Source organism: Falco biarmicus, chromosome 4 (genome assembly GCF_023638135.1).
Source record: "Falco biarmicus isolate bFalBia1 chromosome 4, bFalBia1.pri, whole genome shotgun sequence".
NCBI lineage: Eukaryota > Metazoa > Chordata > Aves > Falconiformes > Falconidae > Falco > Falco biarmicus.
In genome coordinates, this window is record NC_079291.1 from 65,841,998 (window position 1) to 65,865,272 (window position 23,275).

At 63.2% G+C, this 23,275-nt stretch overlaps 1 protein-coding gene across 1 annotated transcript in view; it reads right to left on the bottom strand.

Annotated features, from left to right (window-relative positions):
• Positions 1–20,873, bottom strand: part of UNC13A (unc-13 homolog A) — a 37,120-nt gene extending 16,247 nt beyond the window's left edge. The window contains exons 1-22 of the mRNA XM_056338159.1: positions 20,762–20,873; positions 16,407–16,436; positions 15,941–16,040; positions 15,614–15,731; positions 15,316–15,439; positions 15,077–15,150; positions 14,931–14,985; positions 14,233–14,268; positions 13,453–13,663; positions 10,715–11,323; positions 9,067–9,160; positions 8,040–8,089; positions 7,079–7,157; positions 5,756–5,761; positions 5,369–5,440; positions 4,838–5,057; positions 4,341–4,568; positions 3,935–4,076; positions 3,392–3,561; positions 2,828–2,943; positions 2,560–2,723; positions 2,158–2,308 (exon numbers count right to left, since the gene is read on the bottom strand). Coding sequence (XP_056194134.1) covers positions 2,158–2,308; positions 2,560–2,723; positions 2,828–2,943; positions 3,392–3,561; positions 3,935–4,076; positions 4,341–4,568; positions 4,838–5,057; positions 5,369–5,440; positions 5,756–5,761; positions 7,079–7,157; positions 8,040–8,089; positions 9,067–9,160; positions 10,715–11,323; positions 13,453–13,663; positions 14,233–14,268; positions 14,931–14,985; positions 15,077–15,150; positions 15,316–15,439; positions 15,614–15,731; positions 15,941–16,040; positions 16,407–16,436; positions 20,762–20,783 — 2,871 coding nt within the window. The 5' untranslated portion in view covers positions 20,784–20,873. The remainder of the gene's footprint in view (positions 1–2,157; positions 2,309–2,559; positions 2,724–2,827; positions 2,944–3,391; positions 3,562–3,934; positions 4,077–4,340; positions 4,569–4,837; positions 5,058–5,368; positions 5,441–5,755; positions 5,762–7,078; positions 7,158–8,039; positions 8,090–9,066; positions 9,161–10,714; positions 11,324–13,452; positions 13,664–14,232; positions 14,269–14,930; positions 14,986–15,076; positions 15,151–15,315; positions 15,440–15,613; positions 15,732–15,940; positions 16,041–16,406; positions 16,437–20,761) is intronic.
• Between the last annotated feature and the right edge of the window lie 2,402 nt (positions 20,874–23,275).

Sequence of the window (23,275 nt, forward strand, 5' to 3'; positions counted from 1 at the left end):
AGGTGTGGGATGGGATCGAGAGGCAGCAACGTGGCACGTGTGGCTGTGCCAGGTGTGGGATGGGATCGAGAGGCAGCACCGTGGCACGTGTGGCTGTGCCAGGCGTGGGACGGGATCAAGAGGCAGCACCGTGGCACATGTGGCTGTGCCAGGCGTGGGACAGGATTGAGAGGCAGCACCGTGGCACGAGTGGCTGTGCCAGGCGTGGGACAGGATCAAGAGGCAGCACCGTGGCACGAGTGGCTGTGCCGGGCATGGGACAGGATCAAGAGGCAGCACCGTGGCACGAGTGGCTGTGCCAGGCGTGGGACAGGATCAAGAGGCAGCACCGTGGCACGAATGGCTGTGCCAGGCGTGGGACAGGATCGAGAGGCAGCAACACGGCACGTGTGGCTGTGCCAGGCGTGGGACGGGATTGAGAGGCAGCACCGTGTGTCCCCTTTGTGTGTGTGTGGCTGGTGCCGCAGGGAGACAGGCTGCCCTCCCTACCTGCCCTGCCTGCTTGGACACCTCCAAGCCTGGGCTCGGGGCAGAAGGAGGAAGAGGGCGCACAGGGTCGTGCCCCCTGGATTAAAGCTTTCAAAGAGCTCAGGAAAAAAGGGCAGGCAAAAAGCAGCTGGGCTCTTGCAGCGGTCACCCATCTCTGGGGCTGAGCTGCCTCAGGACAAGGCCAGGATAGACCCCGGCAGCTGGACGCCTCTGCGGGCTCCTCGCTCACCCAGCAGGGCTGCACAGGGGGATGTGGGCAGGAATCGCCCAGGGTAGAGGGGCTTCACTGGGGCTGAGGGGCTTCAAGTCAGCTCAGCCCAGCTCCCACCTAGGAAGCGCAGGATGCAAATCCCGCGTTGAGCTGCGGATCGGGGGTCAGAGCTGAGGGCAAAGCAACCGACCTGCCCCAAAACGCTGTCGGGAGGCATTTCATTTTGCATCTCTGCTTGGAGGGGGGGTGGTACTTTAGACAACCCCATGGGCTTCCCATGAGGCTGTACCGGGTCAGGGCTGCCCCACAGGGCTCCAGAGAGCCCAGAGCAGCTCCCCGAGTCCTGGGCAGGGAGGACAAGGGGACGGGACGGGGCAGCAAGTCCCATGCCTGCCTGGCCGCGGCTCATGCCAGCCGGCAGCCTGCACTGGCGACCGCAAACCTTCGCCCGCCGGAGACGGCAAAGCCAGGCTCTGGGCCGAGACCGTGTGTCCCCGCCACCAAACGGCTGCAGCACTTTAAAACTGGACACGGCGGGAACTCGGGGATAAAGCGACATGGCCGGGCACTTTAGGACCCGACCTTAGGCTCTCTAAAAAAAGAGAAAGAAACAAGTTTTTAAAACCCTCCACGTTAGAGAAAAGGTGCTTTTTTTTTTCCTTTTTTTTTTTTTGCTTTTTTGCTTTTTTACAGTTTCCTCCTCTTGTGTGACCCAGAGGCACAGCTCGCTTGGCTCTAGCTGCCCCCTGCAACGGGAACGGGGAGGTGAGCCAAAGCGGCTGCTGCCCGGAGCTGCGCTCGGCCCTGGCTGCATCCCTGGCTACCCACTTGGCCTGACCTGGGGCTGGGCACTGATCCTGGCTCGTCCTGTGCACACCCAGAGCACCCACCTGCTGCCTCTGGGCTGACACGGGGGGAGCCGGGGCGAGAACTCAGCCCCTCCTCACCCACATCCCCCAGGGCGCACCTGGACCCGGCACAAACTCACCCAGCTCACTGCAAGTGAGGGCACCCAGCCGGCACCCATGGGTGCTGGCACAGCCAGGTGAGTTTGCAGCGGTCCCGGGGTGCGCCCAAAGATCACAGGGCCGTGCAAAACTCCCAGTGAGCTGCCGGGGTGGCTCCTTGCCACCTGCTTGTGATTTTGCCACCAAGGCTTCCCCCTCCTGCCACACCACCACGGAGCATCCCAGCCTGCTCGGACTCCAGTCGCAGTTTTACCATAATAATCTGGGGAGCAAATTTAGACCTTCTCCCAGGAAGGTGGTGGCTCTTTTCCTTCCTGAAAAATGGGAGCAGGATGAATTTTGGTGCAAGCAAGGCCTGACCCCCTGCTGCCCAGCTGCAGTTTGGAGCGGGGTGTTTTGCACAGCCTTTTTTCGCCCCCCGAGCCCCCCACCCCCTCCCAAGACAAGAGAGAGAAGAAGGAAGGAAGGCTTACGCACCATCGGACTTACCCCGAAATTGGAAGCAGCAAAGCGGTCAGAGGCTGAGACGTTGGTGGAAGCCGTGGTGTGGGCATAGTAGGCGTTGATGTTGGCTAGCAGGGTACTCATCACCGCCGGCACCCCCGGGCACATGTATTTGGAGGAAAGGCAGGCAAAATGCCTGCAGAGGGAGGCGGAAGGTGAGGGCGTGGGGCCACGGGAGGGGGTACCTGTAGGAAGGGGCGTGGGGTTTGGGGTGCACGCACGGAGAAAGGGAGGGAGGGGTGCAGAGGTGTGTGGCGAGCTAGGGGAGCACGTCTGCACCCACGGTGGGTGCAAAGGGCGGCAAGGGAGGAAGACACCAACAGCGATGCCCCCAACCCAGGGCTGGCACAGCCCCTTTGAGCGGGGGGGGGGGGGCAAGGGACTCACGTCATGGCCTGGTAGATGGACTCCACCCCATAGCGCATGGCAAACTCATCCACAATCTCCTGGGCTGTCTCATCGAAGTACACCTTCCAGGCGTCATCCCCCTTGGCGTCGGGGATCTTCACCACCCCGTTGTTTTGCAAATCCGTCACGAAGTGGAAGAGGTTCTGGAGGTACAAATGAGTCCTGTCAGGTCCCCAGGGCCAGCGGTGGCACAGTGGCATGGCTGGGGTGGGGGCCATGCCCCCCTGTGCCTGCCCGGGCTGCTCACCTCGTGCAGGCAGGTGTACTGTACGTGGTAGGGAGCCACCTTCTCCTCGCCTTTGATCTCCACGCTGATGTGCAGCCGGATGGCTCCTGACACGGCCGACTTGTCTGTCCGCTTGTCTGCGGGGATACAGGGAGGGGAACGAGACGTGAGGCTTCCCCGGAGCAGCTCCGCTCACTCCTGGCCCCAAAGAGGGGGAAATGGCTCCAGCGTGGAGGGGCTCTCAGGGCTGGGGGGGGTGTCACCCAGCCAGGCCAGGGTACAATGCAACGAGGCATTGCAGAGACGGGTTTGGCCATATCCCCAGGCACTACAGAGACATGGCCTCTTTGTGCCTCAGTTTCCCCTCTGCAGAGGGCTGGTGGTCCAGACCTCCTGGGCAAAGGGTTTTGAGGATGACCCTGGCAAAGCACTTCCATCCTAGTGGCTTTCAGTATTAGGTGTTCAACAGCAGACCCTATGCTAAGATGCTGAAATAGTTTTCACGCCAGGGCTGGCGGCACACCCCCCAGGCGCAGAGGGCCGGGGGTCCCAGCCCGAGCCGACCGTGCTGGGGCAGCTGGTTACCGAGGTTGTACCAGACGTCCATCTCCCCGCTCAGGGTCCGGACCTCAATGATTGTCTGGCCCAGGAAGTCGTCAGACTCCCTCTTGAAGCGCTGCTTGACACGGGACTTGATATCATCATCTTCGTCCCAGACGCGGACCTTGATGCGGTCGGAGGAGTTATGGCACTCGCTGCAGGGGTGAGAAGGGACAAGCCCTCGGATGAGCAGGGAAACCTTTCCAGCCTCTCCCCAGCTTCTGTTTCCCTAAACAAGAGGGACCACCCCAGCACTGGGCAGGAACTGGGGAAAAGAGCTGATGTGGGGGCCCCAGCCCTCCCCGGCGGGCTCAGCACCATGCTCAGGCAGCTGCAACGCAGCCTGGATCAGCCCCCATCACCAGGAACCAAACCCTCCATGGCACAAATTTGGCACTCCCAGCAGCACCCTTCCACCCTCAACTGGGGCAGGATGAGGCCCCAGCTGCCTCCCTCCCAACTCGCCAGGACACACTGACAGCCCAGCATGACCACGAGTGGCCAGGAAGGCGCCAGGGGTGAACTTACAAATGGAAATTCTCCTCCCAGACCGGGTTGAGATTGCCGTAGATCGTTTTAGTCCTTTTTTTTGTCTTTCCAACCTGGACAGTGACATATGGGTCACTGGAACCCGTCTTATCCTTTGCTTGCAGACCCTGGGCACAAACAACTGCAACACGGCCACACACACCCAGCCACGCCAGGCACACGCGTGGCACATGCAGAGGAGAGAACAGAGAGAGAGAGGAGTCAGTGCCACGGTCACAGAGATCCCTGCAACAGGCACCTTGTGTCCCCTGGCAGAGCTTCAGGGGCTGGAGCTGGTTTGCAGGACGAGGGGCAGGAGGAGGGTTGGAGCACGCAGCATCCCTGTGCAAGGGGACAGCCACATGGTCCCCCAGCACACACAGTGCCAGGCGCAGCCAGTGCCTACCCGTGATGCTGATCTTGGCTGACCATTTGGAGGTGCCATCCAGGACACTCTGCTTCACTGCCTTCATCTGCTGTGTGTGCGTGGTCTTGGTGACCCCAAACACCTCCTGGATCAGCTCAAATATCTCCGGCTTGTTGCGCTCCCGGATCTTCATGCGGTCCTTGAGCACCATGATGATATTCTGGGTCCGGTCCTCTGCTCCGTGCTTGGAGCTTTTCTCTGCCGCCCCTGGAAGAGGACAGCCATGGGTGAGATGGTGGAGGTGGCGGGGGTGGGCAGCACCTAGGAGACAGCCAAAAGCTCCCCAAGCCCACCACCACATATGAATGAACTCAAACCTGGAGGGGTCTACACCCTGCCCAGGACAGATCTGCCCTCCTCATTGCTTCCCGCACGCCTACAGCAGCTCCCTCCGGGCTGCTCCCTCCTCTCTCTCCAAAGGGATGGGATGAGGGATGGGATGAGGAGGGATGAGGCTGCAGGCAAGGGCTCCTTACTCTGCAGGCAGTCAGCATTGAGCAGGTCCTGGCACTTCTCGTGACACTTGACGCCGCACTCGGCACAGCGCATGCCCTGCCGGGCGATGCCCCAGAGCAGCCCCTCACACTCGTAGCAGTAGGTGGGGGTGGTGGCTGTCCACACCTCAAAGTTGTGGGGCGTCGTGCAGGAGATGGGGTACACTAAGGCTTGCAGGGTCTTCTTGTAAACATGGTTTTTCTGTGCAAGGACAGGAGAGAGAGGAGGACAAAAACTCAGGCACCGCACCGCAGCTGAGCCATGCGGCAGGGTGCAGGGACCCATCCATGGGTGCTGGGCCACGTGCAGTGTCACCGCCGGGCATGGCCGAGCAGGGCAGAGGACAAATACCACCACCCTCAGATACAGCCGTGAGCATCCTGGCTGCTTTGGCATCGCTGCAGGAGGATGCTGGCGTGGCACAGACCCCGCAGCACCACTGCTGGCACGGCCGGCCGGAGCTCAGCCCCCCTGCCACGACCACCCCGCGCCCAGCCAGCCCCACCACCTACCAACTCTTCGTTGTTCAAGGTGCTCGAGGCCAGCGCAGACGTGATTCCCGCTTTCCTGGACTGGACCAGGGACTGTGGGAAAGAAAAACAGTTCCCAGATCCGGCAGAGCACTGGGTGTCCCTCCCACGCTCTTTTGGGGTCCCAGGGGCCATAAAACATGTGGGATGGACCCCCACCCCAGACAGGGGTGGGTGTGGGCTGCATGGGCTGGCAGCAGGGACAGCCCAGTGCCCAGCGATGCCAGTGCTGCAAAGTGCCACCCTGTTGTACAGTGGGACTGGAACCAGTTCAGCAGCCCACAGCGTTCCCAGTTCAGGCTCAATGAGGCAAAGCCTCTCGATGTGTGTCTGAGACCCCGGGGGGAGACTGGGGTGGGGGGCACTTACCATTGCCTACGGGCAGCCAGGGCCGGCGAGGGGGGAATAAAAGGTCGTTAGTGCAAGTCACCCCACAGCAGGGCAAGTCCTGCCCCCTCCCCGCCAGAATGAGTAGGAATGGGGGCAACACCAGCCCCTCACCCAGCGCTGGGCCCTGGGGGGGTTGCCACCCCAGCCACAGCACTGGCTGCCAAATCCCAGCAGGGAAAGGCAGAGGCACCACCGGACACCCGCCCCCTGCCCACCCCATCACAACCCACCACCCCAAAACCCCGACACTGACACAGCACAGTGCAGAAGCATCAGCAGCTGCCCGAGTGGGCTGGGGGGCACTGGGGTGCAGCAGGATGAGAGAGGACAGGCAAGTTGGGGACAGCGTGGAGGCACCCTGGGGAGGGCACAAAGTGGAGGCAGTGAGGTGTAAAGAGGGGGACGGAGGTGAAGGGCACCTAATCATGGGTCCAAAGGGTGTCTGGTTTCCATAACCACTGTCTCTTGTCACCAAGGTGGTGACAGCAGAGTATCCCTGGGCAATACAGCCCAGGGCTGGATGGCACCCCAGCATGGGGACAGGGCTGTAGCAGTGCAGTGACCATGGTGGGGACAGAAGCATAGGGTCTGCACAGCTCGGGAAAGCCAGCACCACCCCTGCACTGGTACGTGGGTCCATCCGGCCAGCACCAGTGCAGCCGGAGCCGTGGGGAGCCTGCGGCACCTAGGACGGGAAAGGACCGGGGACACAGCACCGGTCAAAGAACGGGAAACCGGCTGCAGCTCCGGGAAGCCTTGGGCTGATGCTTGGTGTAGGGACAGGGCCCTGGAGCTCCGTTAAAGAGAAGCACCCCCAGATAGGCAGGGTCCAGCTGTGCCATCCTCCAGGTAGGGAGGGTCCAGCTGTGCCATCCTCACAGCTGCCCACCGGGAGGGCCAGGGCCAGGAGGCCCCCAAAACAGCCTGGGACACCCCCACCCCGTGCTGGTGGGGCTGGAGGAGGCTGGGCAGGGCTGGCCAGCAGCACCCAAGGGTGCTCTCTCTTTAACCCCTCGGACCGCGCTCACCAGATCGCTGACTAGAGGGAGAGATTTGCGTCCAGGCTTAATGTCGGGCATGCTGTTAATGCAGCGCAGAAACCTTACTGCTGCCCCACTGCCATCAGGGACAGGCAAGCCAGGCCGGAAAAAAAAGAAAACAGAAAACACAAGCCATGTTAGAGGCAGCTGGGGAGCCGGGCACCCAAGCACCAGCCGGGACGGGCGGGCGGCACAGTCTAGCGGGGCGCAGCAGGAGCGAAGCTGGCAGCTGTGTGGTGCAAGGCGTTAGGAGGAACCTCACCAAATCGCTAACTAGGGGGATGGGTTTTCGCTTGCGTATGTCCGGCATGCTGTCTATAATGATCAACCCGCCTCCAGGCCTGCAAGAGAGATGAGAGTCAGCGGGGAAGGGGAAACCGAGGCAGGAAGGGACCCCCCCTGCTATTGCCCTGTGTTCACTTGGGACTTGGCAGACTGGACTGCAGAGCAACCCCCGGGTGGGCTCAGACCCACCGTGGGACCCCCATCCACACCACTGCCCCAGCCAGGGCAGGGATCACTGGGTTGAAAACAAGCGGGGAAGAGGATTCTGGCAGAAAATTGTGGTTTTCCCCCCGTGAAGATGTTTTGCTTCAGTGGTGTGAGAGTGAAACGCAAGGGGGAAAACAGCCCCTTTGGCTCAGTTAGCTTTGGCTTTGCAGCATGAAGCGGGAGAGCCGGGGTTTCCCTCCGGGACACCGAAGGTGACCACCAAGCTGTTCTGCTGCAAGAGAAACTGGGGCAGCACGGCTTCCAGCCCTGTCCACAAGAAAAACACGGCACGTTCTGGTGGGTCCTCAAGGAAACCTGCCAGGTTCTGCCTGCAGGGCCGCCTGTGAGGCAGACATGGGGGTGAGAGCCACAGCCCATCCAGGTGAGGGGCTCGGGGTTCCCCATGGCACCCCTCAAGCCCCAGATTATGGGAGAGAAGTGGGAGCTGCCACCCCAGCTTGGTCCCATCTCAGCCCACTCACCTCCTCACTGTCCCCTTCAGCAGTGGCTCACAGGGACACGGAGCGGTGGCATCTCTGCTAGCTCCTCCAAAAGCACTAAGTGACCAGCGTTCAGACCAAACATCTGCCCCCCTGCCATGCCCACAGCTCAGCAACGCTTCCCCACACCCATCCCCTGACAAGCTCGTTAATCACATCCTAACGAGGAAGGCAGAGCAGCCTGCGAGACCCCAGGGGGGGCAGAAAGTACCAGCTTCCCCCCATACTCACCCGCCTTTGAACCACAGGGATTTAGCTTCTCCATCACCTTCCCCGCGAGCCTGCAAGACAAGGGGTGACCGTCACGGGCGCAGCACCGAGCCCCCCACACATGACAGCCCCCCCAGGGCTCGGCGCTGCTGGCAGCACAGCACCCACAGTGCTGGGCAAGTACGGAAAGGGTTTAGAGGGTGGATGGAGAAAAGCATGTTCCTAAACTGCTGGGGCTCTTCCCAGCGAAGAGCTGGCACCCGGAATAAAGTATCTGCAAGAGGCCGAGTGGGACAAGGGAGGGGCAGGCACCAGCAAAGGGGCTGGGGATGGCAAAGCAGCAGGGATGGCTGCACGGTGCAAAAATTCAGGGCTGGGGGATGGGAGAAGCGTGGTTGGAAGGCTCAGCAGGTCCGCACGGACCCGCAGCCAGTTGGGGAGAAGTGCGGGGGAAAAACCAGAGCAGAGCGGGGAGCGGGGGTGTGCAGGGACCCTCCTGCAATGCCACACACAGACACACAGACACCCGCACACGATGCCAGGTTGCTCCTGTTGGTCATGCTTACCTGCAGGCAGGCTACACCCCTTCCCTGCAGGAAGGGGAGACGCGGGTGCAAGGGCCATGGTGGTGGACAACTGAAAAGAGAAGCGGTGGGGAGGGGGATCGAAGCCCCAGGGGGTGAATCCAGAGCCAAAACAAAAAGAAAAGATGGAGGATGGAGTCTAAAAACAGAACAAAAAATTGTCAACTCAATACAGGGGAGAAGGCGGAGGGGCTCACACCAGCACACCGCATGCAGCACACACCGGGGGAAGGGTCCTCAGCACTCCCTGCCCCCTGTGGGGTCCCACCTGGCATGAACGGGGGTGTGGGGCCACGACTATTGGGGCCCCCCGGGGTCCCCACTGCCCTCAGGGGGTGGGATGTCCATGGGGTCAGGGAGCAGATGTGTCTAGAAGATGCCCGAGCACGGGAAGGGGCCGTGCCCCCAGCCCAGCAGGCAGCCGGTGCTGGGACCCGGCGGTGGGCGGCCACAGGGTTGCTCACCTCCTGCAGCTGCATGCAGACCTTGTTGAAGGCTCTCAGCCAGTTGGCTTTGGCTCGGGCTTTGGGGTCCTGCACCTCCACTTCTGCCTCCTCCCTGCAAGCACACACACCTTGCTCACCCCCCAGCACACCACCGGGGAGGGTGGGACTCAGCCCCCCACACCCCAGGCAGGACTGAGGCTGCAATTAGGGATCCTGATGGGCTTTGAGGCAGCGTGGCCATGGCAAAAACACCCTCTGGCTGCCACAAAGGACTCTAAAAAGGCAGCAAGTCTCACTGCGAAGGGCAGCGCAGCCAAGCAGCGTGGCAGGGAGAAGCCAGGAATTCCCTCTCCCTTTGAAGACTCTGCCCTGGGCACCAAGGAGACACGGAGGGATCCCTCCAGGAGCAAGGGTCAGGGGACCACTGGTGACGCAAGCATGTGGATTAAACACCCTTCACCCCTCATCTCCCCAGCAGGACATCCTCTGCTGCTTCCCACAATGCTGGGACATCCTGGGATTAAGAGCTCTGGACACTCCAGTGGCCCCAAGCCCAGGGGGACCTGCCAGCCTGGACATTGTGAGGGTTTTCTCCTCTTTTGCAAAATCAAGATACAGAGGAAAAGAAAATAAATCCTCCAAACATACCAGCCTCCTGGAGAGCCTGGTGTGATGTGACACTGGTGATGGGTGCCCACAACCAGGCTGGGACAAGGCCATGGGGAGCTCAGGAGATGAACCTGCCCAAACCAGTCCTATGGGGTCTTGCTTGTGCTAATCTGTGGTCCCCAGCGCTCATCTGGAGTCCTCAGCACTCATCTGGGGTTCCCAGCACGGGACCCCCCAAGTCCCCTGCCCCGAGAACAGGCACCACAAGCAGACATGAACTAAGGCCACTTTCACCAGGGCTCTAGGTAGCACTTGGGGCTAAATATGTATTTTTTGAAAAAAGCTCATTACATATTCTTTTAATTTAGAGACTCCCCTGCTCCTGTCTATAATTTAAACTAACTAGAAGACCGAAAAAGCCCATCACGTTTTCCCCCCTGTGCAGAGCAGCAGTGCTCACCGAGCCATGAAAAAACGGATGTGTTCAATAATTAAAGGCAGAGATTGACATATGAATTATTCACATGCTGTACCAGGGACCTGGCCACCAAATTATTCATCTGTATAGCACAGGAGGCCATGGGCGAGCTTTTACCAGTGGTCTAGGGACAGGATTGACTCCTGTGATGGAAATTTCTTCCTCTGACCATGCCGAGCTCCAGGGAGCCAGCAGCTTGAGCCAGAGGGGAGGAATCGCAGCCCCAAGCCCCCACTTCTGCCACCCCCAGCTTTGTCCCAGGTTATAATATACACACCTGCGCCCTCGGTAGCCCTGGCAGGATCTCAGACACCTTAAGCTCTGCCCCTGCTTAGTGCAGCACTGCTGGCTGGGCCAGGGCAGCGTGCCCGAGGGGGCTGACCCACGCCAGGGTGACACAAGGTGGTCTCCCACCCTAGTGCCCCAGGCACCTGGAAAAGCCCCAGACACTGCAGGTCCCTGGAGCTGCCTCTTGGCACTGCAGCACCAGCACCAGACCTGGCCACCTCCAGTGCACCCTCAGTGTCACCAGGTACAGTGCCATCCCAAGGATGCTACAGGTCAGCATCTCCCTCCTACCTCTCAGCTGGTTTCAGGGGCTCAGGCTCGGGGGCCACCTCTGGCAGGGGAGCTTCATCTGCTCCCCGCTCGGCCTGGGGGGCCTCTGGGGTTTCCTGGGGGGCAGAGGTGTCCTTCTCCTCCTTCCTCTCCTCTTTCCTCTCCTCCTTCCTCTCCTGCTGCTGTGGCTTCAGCTGTGGGACCAGCTGGGGTTGCTGGGGTTGCTGCTGCTGCTGCTGCTGCTGTGGGACCTGTTGCTGCTGCCCCGGGGGTTTCTGAGGTGGAGGGTAGGCATCACGCTCGGGGGTTTCATAGGTGTCCTGCTCCTGCAGGTCCTCCTCCTCCTCCTCCTTGGGGTAGCCTTCCTCGTTCTCGCTGTAGTCCTCATTGAACTCTTCCTCTTCCTCTTCCTCCTCCTCCAAATAGAGATCCTCATCATCCTCCTCCTCCTCCTCCCAGCGGGGCGAGTCCTTGCGGTAGCTGACAGAGCTGTGGCAGGAGTGGTAGGAGTCGCCGTCCCGCTCATCCAGCTCCGAGTCCCGCAGGCTCTCATTCTCGAAGTCCTCACTCAGCTGGGAGCTGCCCTGGCTCAGCTCGGCCGACGAGGCGTAGCGGCTGCTCCCTGTGGGGCTGCGGGCACGAGGAGAGACAAGGACAGGGCTCCCGTGGGTCCGTGCCACAGCCCTGCCTGCCCCGTGTCACCCCAGCCAGAGCCCCGTGGTCCCTGCCCAGGTGAGCTCCAGGCTCCTCATCCTGGGAATCCAAGGCACAGGCCCAGGAGACTCCGTGGGCTGGGACGAGCCCCCCAGGCTGGGGCACTCGCAGGGGTCCGATGTTCCTGCCTACGCGTGGGCTGAGCATGGGGACATGGGGGGCACGGTGTCTGTCCCCTCAGCTCACCCTTGCCAGGGGTGGGGGCAGGGCACAGCCGGGCAGCACCCCCAGCCAGATCCTGCCCCCTGGCCAAAGACCCCGTCTTGTCCCCAACCCACAGACCTGCCACCCAGCCTCTACCCTGACATCCCAGCGTTCCCTGCGGACCTCCTGGGCACCCCCTCTCCAAGAACACCCCTTCAACCCCGTCACTCCCATTAACCACATCATCCCTACCTGGGGGTCCCCTCTCCACTTTTCCTGCCAGGCCAGACCCCTTCCCAACCCCCCCCATCTGCCCCCTTGGTCCCCGGCCCCTCCAGCATCCCCCTCTCACAGCCGCCTGCACCTGGGGCACCAGCGGCGCAGAGGGGGTCCCTGAGTCCCGGGGGGCTGCCGGGAACGGGCCGGCCGGCCGCGGGGCTCCGTGGGGAGAGGCTCACATAAGCAAACATGCAGACAGGACAGGGACATGCCTAGGAAGAGGCCGACACCACGTCTCCAGCACTGGCAGCCAGGGCTCAGGGTGGGGGCAAGGGGGAAGGGGACAAGGGGACGGGATGGCTCGAGGTGGCCAGGCCAGGTGGTGGGGAGCCAAGGGACAGAGCAGTGAGGAAGGTGCTGGGGGATGCCCAGGCTGGTCCCAGCAGGGAGGGGCACTGGCAACATCCAGGTACCTTGGGAAGGGGGACTGGGGGGCACAGGGGTGCAGGAGACACAGCTCACACCTGGAAACTCCTCACCTCCCCAGCCCGAGCCTGGGCAGAGCTGGGAGAGGGGCCCTTGGCACATCACGAGGGTCCCAAATCACCCTGCAAGGCTTTTGCCCAGCCAGGGGCTCCCTGGGAGGTGACCAGAAACAGAGGGTGGCATCTGAGTCCCCGAGGCCCCAGGTCCCACACCGGCTGGCGTGACAAGAAACAGGCAGCAGTGCTGCCAGACAGTCGCTGTGCCGGCGAGTGGGAGCGGGATGCTGGGGCATCACCACCGTGAACCGGGATGCAGCAGCAAGAAGGGGACCACCACGGGGCCAAGAGATGCCTGGAGCATCCCAACGCCGCTCCTCTCTGCAAGGCGATCCCGGGGCGGGGAGAGGGGTACCCTGCAGTGGCACGAGGCCACCCTTGCCGGGACTGGTGTTGGCCTCACCACGGCTGCAAGGACCGACCACAGCACTCTGCGACGGCACACGGCACGCGACGAGGTAGCGACCCACCTATCCGATAGGTCTAGGGACCGCCTGCTCTCAAGGGAAGGCTGGCGGCTGGTCCGCCTGCTCGACTCGGAAGCGGACTCAGCGTCGCTGCGTCCGTTTGCGGCAGAGTCTACGCTACCATAGCGTCTGCCGGGGAGGAGAGGAAGATCATCAGCAAAGTTCCAGTGCCACGCCGCCGCCGCCTGTTGCGCCCCAGCATCCCGGGCTGCCGTGGGGATGCCGACAGGGAGGCTCTGTCCTGCTGGATGGGGCTGGCACCTTGGGCTGGACGCTGGTGAGGAACTGGGTCGTGCTGCGACCGCGGGGACAAAGTGCCGGGCAGGCATCTCTTCCTGCGGCTCTGCCTACAGCCACCTCTGCGTCCCCAGCCAGGCCACAACCCACCAGCTCTGCTCCCAGCGAGGACAGCTGGGGCTTGGGCGTCCCGAAGCCCAGTGAGGACAGAAGAGGGCAGTGACCCAAAAGAGCCTGAAAACTTTCCAGTGAGAAGGAAAGGCTTGGAGCCAGCACCATCCCCCTCTTCCTCACCTCAGCATCCTTCCCCCTGTCACCCACCGCCCTGGGAGCGCCGTCCCTGGCATCGCCCCGGGGACCCACTGGCCTTGGCCACCTGTTGGGGCGGGCATTGAGAGAGCAGGTCCCAGGGGGGAGCTGGCTGCGCCGACACTACCTGATGGGACGCTGGTCTGAGTAGTCCATCTCGTAGCTCTGCATGGAGTCGGTGTAGGAGTCGCGGGAGCTCTGCTGCTGGTGCCTCATGGGGTACTGGTGGACGGAGGCGTTGGGCTGGGAGGTGGTGTAGTACGGTGGCGGGATACTGTTGCTGGTCTCGCTGCGATAATCGCTGTCCCGGTCATCCACTGTGCTGTCAGGGTCATCGTCTGCAAGGGGCCACAGTGAGCAGGACAGGGGACAGCCCCGCGGCTGTTGCAGCCAGGGATGCCCCAAATCTGCCCTGTGCCCAGCACAGCCCCGCTACTGCCACCACCGTGTCCCCACCACCGTGGGACCATGCTGGGGAGATGGACCCGGGAAGGGGTGAGGGGCAAGCTGCACGTGCTCCCCTCTGCAGAAGGGGGTTTGGGGGGATGAGGGGAGGGTGGGAGGGCAAAATGGAATATACAGAAGGGGGGGAGAGGAGGACGGAGTGCGGGGACCCTCCCCCTGCTCGGTGATGTCCCACCACAGAGGCAAAGTCTGAGCTGCTCATGGCCACCAGGGCACCCTGAGGGCACCGAGCCTCCTAGTGCCATGTCCCCCCCAGTCTGCGGAGACAGCCCTGTCCGGGACAGGGTGCTCAGTGCCTCTGTCCTCAGCCAGCATAGAGCCACGGTGACAGGCTGGACCTGAGCTCCAGGTCCCCCGCACTCCGGGCCAGGCTACGGCACAGCAAAGGGGGACACGCTGGGGACCGCCAGGCTGGGAGGAGAGGAGAGGACAGGATACTTACTCTGCTGTTCTCCCCAGCCAAAATAATTCCAGTTGCCTACAAAAAAAAAAGGGGCAGAGGCAATAAGGGTGGAGGCAGCTCTGGGGCAGCAGCAGGAGCTGGCTGGCAGTTACCAGCATCTCCCAGCCATGGTGGCACCAACCCAGGCTAGGGACAGTGCTATGGCTACACATGGTGGCACTGAACTGCACAGGGGACAGGTCCCTGGGCTGGGCACAGAGGCACTGAGCTGCGCTTGGGACAGTGCCAGGCTCTGGGTGGCCCTGGCATGATTACAGAAGGAGAAACTGAGGCACAGGTTGGGACAAACCGAGCTGCCACCCCAAATACCCCAGACTCCTCTGCCAGTGCCCACACCAAACAGCCTCGCTGCCCCTTGCCCAGCCTCCCTGGGGGACCGTCCTTACCAGCCCCATTGCCTTGCCCCCCGCAAAGCCCCCCTCCCCTACAACTTAGCCCCACGGGAGGGCCCACACACTGTGGGGCAGGGAGACAGCAAAGAAACACCAGCAGACACAGGAGAAAGGGTGAGAACAGGGACGGGTGAGGGTGTGGGTGAGGTTGAGCCCCACTTGGGTTGGGGTCCCATGCCCCAAGGTGGGCACAGACCCTGCTCCTGCGCATCACTGATGTGGGGAGCTGGGGAGACGGGGCAGTGGGGGGGTCCCGCAGCAGGGCAGGGACAGGGTAGCACTTACAGCACTGGGAGCTGTGAACAGGCAGAGGCTTTTCCTGCTCCTCCTGGAAGGCATACTGGGAAGAGACAGGCCACTGAGGGCTGCCTGCTCGCAGCACCACTGCTCCCTGGCCAGCCCTCGCCCCAGGTCTGACTGCACTGACTTACATCGTCCTGGTCCCGCATGGCATTGAGCTGCTCCAGTTTCTTGGCCCAATACCTGGCCTCCTCCTCAGGGATATCTGCAAGGGCAAAGACCCCAACTGATACACAGACACATGCACTCATGCAACAGCCCCCACACACAGCTTTTGGGGCTACAGGATGAGACCCCCGAAGCCCATGAGCTGGGGCTCAGGTAAGGAAGGATGCACCTTGGTTCTGGGGTGCCCAGAGATGGTACCCACCCAGCGGCAGCTCGAAGCGAGTGTCAAGGAGGATTCGGTGGAAAGTGGGGTCCTTGGTGCCTGAAATCTCATTGTCAGTCATGATGACCTGGGAGTCGAGTGTGAGCCATTCCCCAGGGCCCTCCTGTGGGGGGGGAAAGGGGGGGTGAGGAGAGCTGCCAGGGACCCGCTTTGATCTGGCCCAAAGCAGGGTCCTCTCCAAGCAGGGATGGGGAAGCTCGGCCCCTGCTGACGGACAGCCAGGGGGGGCTACATGCCCCTCTGGGTCCAGCGGAGGTGAACGTGTCTGGCTCCCTACCTCATTGGACTGCCGGATGGTCCGGAGGGGGATCCACACTGTCCCCACCATGGTGTCCCAGATGAGCCCCTTGTTCCACACCTCCACCGTCAGGCCCAGGTCGAGCCGGTTGATCTCACTGAGGAGGGGGAAAAGGTGCCAGGTCACCCCCTCCCCAGCAGCCCCCTGGGGCCACCCCAGCCTCTGCCTGCCCCTCAGCCCCAGGACTCTGGTGAGCCCCCCCAGGCTGGGTCCAGGGGAAGCACTGGCAGTAGGGGACCTCCCCCTGATGGGGGGTAGGGGGGAGCAGCAGGGGTGGGGACCTCGCGGTGGCCCCTGGACACTCACAACATGAAGTCCTGCTCCCAGGAGGGCAGGTTGCCCCGCACCGCGATGGTTGTGCTCTTGACATTTTGTACCTTCAGTGTTACGTAGGTGTTAAACTTCTCTGTGGGAGCAAGCGGAGGGTGAAGTGGCCCCCGGCGTGCCCCCCCCCCCAGCTATGCCCCCCCCACACCCTCCCATGGGGTCCCCCCACACTGCCCTCAGCAACCCCCAGCCCCAGTCAGCCAGGCAGGATGGATCCTACCACTGATGGGCTTGGCTGCGAGCCCCCCCGTCCTGCTCAGGGCACCCCCACCGCTGTGTGTGGCCCCCTATCATTGCCAAATGATACCTCCAGAGCTGAGGCCGAGCCTGGGGTCCCCTCACCACCCCCCAGCCCTTCCTCTGACCCTGCTACATCCAACCAGCCCCAGAAGCGAGCCCCAAGCCCCAGCCCCCCGGGTGGGCAGGCAGGTGGGGGGCCACTTACCTTGGGGCCCGTCGAACTTGGCCTTTTTAACTGCAGGGATAGAGAGGAAGAGATTCAGCCTGAGAACCCTGTGCGGGGGGTTGGGGACCCCCACCAGGGTTCCAAGGGTGTGGCAGGACCCCACCTGGCCGCTGCCCCACCACAGCTGCAAGGTGAGGAAAGGATCCCTCCTGCTGGTGTAAATCAGGGGTCCCCAGTGCCAGGCGCAAGGGAGGGGGATCAGGCATGAGTGGGAGGTGGGCACCAGAGGGTAGCAAAGGTCCCCCCCAAAAAAACCTACCACTTTGGGACAACTTGCAAGCCCAAATGACCAGCCTTCATCTGCTGAGGGAATGTTTAACTCCCCTCACCCCCCGGCTTGGGAATTCAGATCCACTGGGGGAAACAGATGATGTTACAATACACGCCCCAGGGGGAAAGGGGGGGGTCGGGGGACCCTTCCCCCAGCTCCCTGCTGTAGGGCACCAGCCCAGCTGCACCGGGGTTAAGGCTCTCGCCCTCTCCCAAAGTGCTGACCTAGATTTCCTACAGAAAACCGGGGTGGGGGGGTGGGGGTGGGGGGTGGGGGGTGGATAGGGGGGCTGTAACCCTCCCCTCCCCACCCTCCGGCAGCCCCTGGAGGGTGGAGATGCTCCCCCACCAACTCTGCTGCAGCAACGACCCCCAAACCACTCCCCAGCCCTGTCCCCCTCCCAGGGGCTGCCCATTGAGGACCCTTCCCAACTGGCTGATTGCATGGGGCGGGGGTGGGGGCTGCATCTGGGCCAGATCCTGCTCAGCACCACAGGAACAAACGCCCCCAATTCTGGCTGATCCTCCCAGCTTTGCACCAGTGCTGCGAGCGGGAGGTGCAGGGGGTGGCGGCACCAGGTTTTGCCCACAGTGGGGAGGGGAACGGGCAGAGCCTGGCACCGATGCTGGCACTGCTGGGGGGTGGCAGGGGCGAGGCACGTCCTCGGGGCTCACAGGAGGGGACCAGGCAGGGAGGGAATGACACAGCACCCGGAAAATGGTTAAATGACGCGGGTGCCAGCGGGTGGAAGACCAACGTGACCGAGGAGGGATGAAAATAGCCCTGGCGATATCAAAGGTAATTTGATTTCAGAGATGTGCCACTCGCCAGCCACTTATCACCCGCTGCCAGCGCCAGAGGGGCCGTGGGGCTGCCGCCAGCTCCACGTGCCCGACGGGCTTCGAAGGAGGCAACACGGCATGGGCAGCCCCACCCTAGCCCTGGGGTACCCCTGAGCAAACTGGGGTGGGGGCTTACACTGCTCTCAAAATAACTGGGGACCCTTGGGCTTGGCCGCCGGTCCTGTGCCGCCCCAAGGGTCCCACATTGGGCATCTTTGTCCCAAGGAAGGCGGCCAGCGGTGGCCCTGCAGCTGTGTTCCCTGTGAATTGCAGGACTCTGGGAGCTGTGGCCTCACTCAGGGATGGGGGGCGGCGGGGGGGTGGGTGGGGGGGAGGGGGTGGCGTTCACATGTGTGGGGCTGGTTCAAGGCCAGGCATGAGGCTGCAGGATCCCAGAGACCCCCTAGTGTGGCCAGGTTGGGAGCTCAGGGGACTGCGTGGGGACAGCCAGCATCACTGTGTCTTCTAATATTATATATTTTTCCCTGTATGTATGATTTTATAGATTATAGATTATCGTTATTATCTTAGATACAGTAATTGGTACCAGGACCTGCCTGTGGGGCATACCCAGAGCGGCACAGGGACCCCTGGCACGGGAGCTCGCTCTCACCCCAGACCCAGACGCACCCACTGGGGCCGCCTGCTCCGCCAGCCGCTGCCTCCAAAACGAACTGGGAGAGCAGGGGAAGGAAAAGCTCCAAAAATACCCGAGCTGACAGGAACAAACAATTACCCAGGGAACACGTGGCTCTCCTGGCTGTCATCTACTGCTGGGGAAAAGTCCTGCTGCCACCATCTGCGGCTGGTGGCCCTGAGAGGGCTCTGCTGCTCTCCTGGCCACTAATGAGTCCCCAAAGCTGCTGCAAGGGTGGCGGGTCCCAGGGTGCCACCCTTGGGCTAAATTCAACCTGAGCTGGGGACAGTGGGACCCCCCTGGGGGCTGGGTGCTCCCGCAACAGGCTGGAAGACCCAGAGTGTTCCCCAGGCTGGGTAATCAGCCTCTTCTCGGGGGTGTTGGCCAGTTGGGGAAACTGAGGCAGGAGGCAGCTGGTGGGGGTTGCACTGGCCACAGCGTAAAAACCAGGCTGGGCTGTAAACAGCCCCGCAGTGTCCTGTCTGCCCACCCACCCTCTGTCCATCCAGCCATCCCTGTCCTTCCACCCATTCACCCGTCTGTCCAACCGCCCATCCCTCTGTCCATCCACCATCTCTCTGCCCACCCATCCTTCGACCACCCACCCACTCACCTGCCTCTCCACCCACCCCGACCCCCCCCCCGTCTGTCTGTCCGTCCCTCCACCCCCTCCCTCCCTCCTTCCATCCTTCCACCCAGCCCGCCACCCACCCCTCCGTCTACCTGCTCACGTCTCCCCACCCCTCCATCCATCTGTCCTTCTGTCTCTCCATCTGTCCCTCCGGATGCCCCTCCACCCGCCCGTCCATCTGTCCGTCTGCCTCCAGACACCCCCGTCCCCCCACGAACCCCTGTCCCCGCTCACCCCACACCTCCCAGGGCCCCTTCAGCCAGGCACACACCCCCAGCACGAAGCTCTTGGGGGCTGCACATGGCCCTGCCCCCCCAGGAGGGGCAGGGGAAGGCTGGGGGAGGCGCTGGGGTGGCACCTCCACCCCTGCGACCCCAAAAATAGGGTGACAAAAGCAGCTGTGACTGTGGCAAGCGGTGACGGGGCAGCGGGGGAAGCCCAAACCTGCTGGGAGCCGTTTCTCACCATCCGCCCCCGACTTCACTGAGGGTGTCACCACGTGTGACAATCCCTTAAACTGCAGTAAGGACATGGCCCTGCCCCTGCCGGGGGGGGGGACACCCCAAATCTGGGGCTGGCAGGTGTCTGGCTGGGGGCCACACCGGCTTTGGCACGGCTCCTGGCCCCCCAGCTCCCTGTGTGCGGTTGTGGCACTACCTGGAGAGTGGGGGCTGTGACAGCACCTAAGGGACAAGGACACGGGGGGGAGCGGGAGGGGGCACAGCCCCCCATCTCGCTGAGTTCAGGCAGCAGTGGGGGCGCCCCCGTTTTCATCCTGATTTCTCCTGGGCAGGTGACACTGGTAGGGGAATCCCAGACAACCTGTGTCCCACCTTGTCCCCAGCTGCCACTCTGCCACCTCTGCCCTGCCACCCTGGGACCCACAAGTGCCACCCCCTCCCCATCAGGCTGTCACAGGGCCTAAAGAGGGGAAAGGGACCCCCCCAGACTTCTCCCCCAACCCACCCCCCAGACTGAGCATGCAATCCGGAGTAACCTGAGACTGTGGGATTCACCTGGGGTGAGGGGATCCCCTCCTCCCCTCCCTGGGTGGTCCCCCCATTTCCCCCCAGTAGGGGGTGGCCAGCACCCCTGACCCGCACCCAGACCACCATGCTCCCATCCTGCCCCCCCAGCATCCCCATGCTCGAGGTGGGGCAATGCCTGCAGGGACGCAGGGGGCTGAGGGGGAGGTGTAATTTGGGGGGTGGGAGGTATTTAGGGCTTTGTAGGGGGGAGTGGGGAAAGACAGAGGGGTCTGGGGGTGTTTGGGGGTTTTTGGGGGGGAGGTGGGATTACGGAGGTGCTTGGGGATAGATGACGCTTGGGGGTGTGTTTGGGGAGGGGGTGCTGGAGGGATGGGAATCGGGGGGTTGTGTGGGGCGTTGGGGGATGTACGGGGCGTGTTTGGGGTGGGGGGTGTTTGGGAATGGGGGGGGGGGCGGCGTCTGCAGGGTGGGGGTGCCGGGAGATGGACTTGGGGGGGCGTGCAGGGTGCTGGGGGTATCTGGGGAGAGATGGGAGGGGGAGGGCAGACGGGTGGGGGGAGTTGGGGGTGGGCACGTGGGGGCCTGCGTTTGGGGGGGGGAGGGGTAGGAGGGAGCTCGGAGGGGGAGGGAAGGCGGAGAGGGGGGGCGGGGGGAGCCCCCTCCCTGCCGAGCGCTCCCTACGGCGGCGGGGGCGGTGAGGGGGGGGTTGCCCCTCGGCGGGCGGGTCGCGCCCACCCCACCCCCCCCCGCGCTGCTTCCCCACCCCCACCCCCGAGTCCGGCGCCGCGCGCGCCCCCGCCGGTTCATTCATAAATCCACGCGACGGTTTTTGTGAATGGAGCCGTTCCCACGACCCCCTCCCCCCCGCCCCAACCCCGCCAGCCCCGGTTCCCCCCCGCCCCCCCCCTCCTCTCACCGCCGCCGCCGGGCAGCCCCTAGCCGCACCCCCCCGCCCGCCCGGTACCTCCGACGCAGAGCAGCGACATGGTCCCGGTGGCGGCGCCGGTGCCGGGGGCGGGGGGGGGGGGGCGCGGGGGCCGCCGCTGCCGCCGCCGCCCCGGTCCTAGCGGGCGGCCATCTTGCTTCAGCACCGGGGACAGCTCCTGACGTCACCCCGCCGCCCCCGCCTTAAAGGGGCCGCCGGGCACCGCCCCCCCCCCCCGCACCCAGGGCTGGGGGGCGGGTCCCCGCCCCAAGGGGTGCAAAGCCCCCTCCTGTGCACCCCCGAGGGGGGGTGTCTTGAACGGATGGCCCCCACCCCGGGGGGGTCCTGCCCGTGTGGCCCCGGGGGGTGTCTGTCACGCCCGTGGGAAGGGGAGCGGCCCTGCCCCGGGGAGGGGGAGGCTGTCCTACCTACATTGCTCCGAGGCGGGGGGGGACACCTGTCCTGCGACATAGTGCCGGGGGGGCTGTATGGCTTGTACAGCCCGGGGGGGCTCGGCCCAAAGCGGGGGGTGGTTTCAGGGTGCAGCGGTTACCCCACACCGGGGGCAGGCAGGGAGGAGGCTGCAGCCCCTGGGGGCAGGAGGCAGCAACGTGCCACACTGGGCTTGTTCTGAAGTGGGTCGAAGCAGGTGGGGGTAAACTGTCATCATCCCTCGCCGAGAGGGTCCCCTCTCTCCTCGCCACCTCCGAATGCCACATCCCAAAGAGATGCTCTATCTGGGCACAGTGGTCCTGGCTGAGGGGCTGGAGAAGCTGTCATGGTCCCAGGGAGGGACCAGCACCCCGGCTCCAGAAGCCTGATCCTCATGGGAGGGGTCCTACATGGGGGTTTAAAGCAGAGCCCCCAACTCCATCACCTGGGAACATGAGCTCAGTCAGGGTTTCATCCTGAGCCTGCCCCCGTCTGCCTCCCTTCTTGCTGTGGAGCCAGGTGATGGACTCAGTCTTCCATCCTGCTGCTCGCAATGCCTCCGTAGTGTAAGCAAGGGCGGCACTATGCCACCCCCATGGGATCATCACATCTTGCAGGGATCAGCAGAAGGTGGGATCGGGGACACCAGGGGACAAAAAGATACCAAGGGAAACCAAGGCACAGGGCAGTGAGGGCACATGTGCAGAGCTCTGTGGGACCCAAGTGCCCTGGTCTGATCTCGTATGCTGGCCCCTGGTCGCTAACGTGTGGCCACAGTGGGGCAGCAGGGACTGGCCCCCCATGAAGTGGTCATGGGCCTGGAGCAGGTCAGCCCCCTACCAGCAGAGGAACTGGGGTCACTGGCGGCAGCAGCAGGAAGCACAAAGGATGGTCATCCTTGTGCACCAGCATGCACACACGTGGTGCACACCCACCCCAGTGTGTCTGTGGAGCCCAAGCACACACAGGTATGCCTGCGCACATCCACATGTGCACGCACATCTGCAGCAGCACCCATGTGCACATCCACACCCTCAGCCACGCACACGTACCCACGCACACATGCACGTGGACACACACACCACCACCACCCCACCCCCCACGAGGCAGCAGCACAGGCAGGGCCACCCTGGGGGCAGCACAGCTGCCAGCTCCCTCCCTCCTCTCCAAGGACAACACCCCAGGCATGGGCAGGGGGCAGTGGGGGGCGCCCCAGGAGGTGATGTGGCAGGCTGCAGAGCCCTGCCTGCCAGGGGAACCATGGCACGGAGGGCTGGGCTTTGCACCTGCACATCCCTGGTAAGGCAGAGTAGACGGGATCATCACGGGCAATGGGGAGATGCTGAGGCAGTCCTGCCCAGAACCCCCTGGCTGGAGCAGCTGGCTCAGCCCATCCCCTTCCCCACCACCACCGCTCCCCTGGTGCTCTGCTTCCCAGCAGCTCTGCCCCAGGGACAGTGGAACCAGCCCACACCAGGGCGGGTGCCAGCACCTGGCATGGCAGTCAGCACTGCAGCTACCTCTCCCTGCCTGCCCTGGGGGTGTCACCCCCCTTCTGTCTCCCACTGGCAGGTGGAAAACATTTCCAGACTGACAGAGTCAGGGCTTCAGCCCATGGTGGCGGAGCAGCTCCGCTAAACCAGGCTGGCCGCATGGTACTCCCTCATCCCTGGCAGCATCCCATTTCCCACGGCGCCCACCCCCATGACCACCACCCTGACAGGGCTACAGTGCCCTGCAGGAGGTGCAGGGTCCCCCCAGATCCTGCCAGGGCCCTTTCCCCCAGCCAGGGACATGCCAGGCCCTTCCCAACTCCACCAAGGTCTCTCCAGCCCCCGATGTATTTTTGGGTGCTGTCTCGTGTCATCTCCTCCCTGCTTCTGCCAGCGTGGCAGCCCCAGGGCAGGAGAGCCCTGCTTTGAGCAGGACACGTCTCCTCCACTCACAGTCAGTGCATCGCCTGCATGTACCAACACCCCCACAGAAATGCACACAAACACACGGGAGTGCTTGTGCACACGCATATTGGTGCGTGCACACACACGTTATCATGTGCCGGCACACGCTGCTTTAAAACCATGCACTTCAAGCAGTCAACAATTCTTAAAAAGGAAGCTTTTC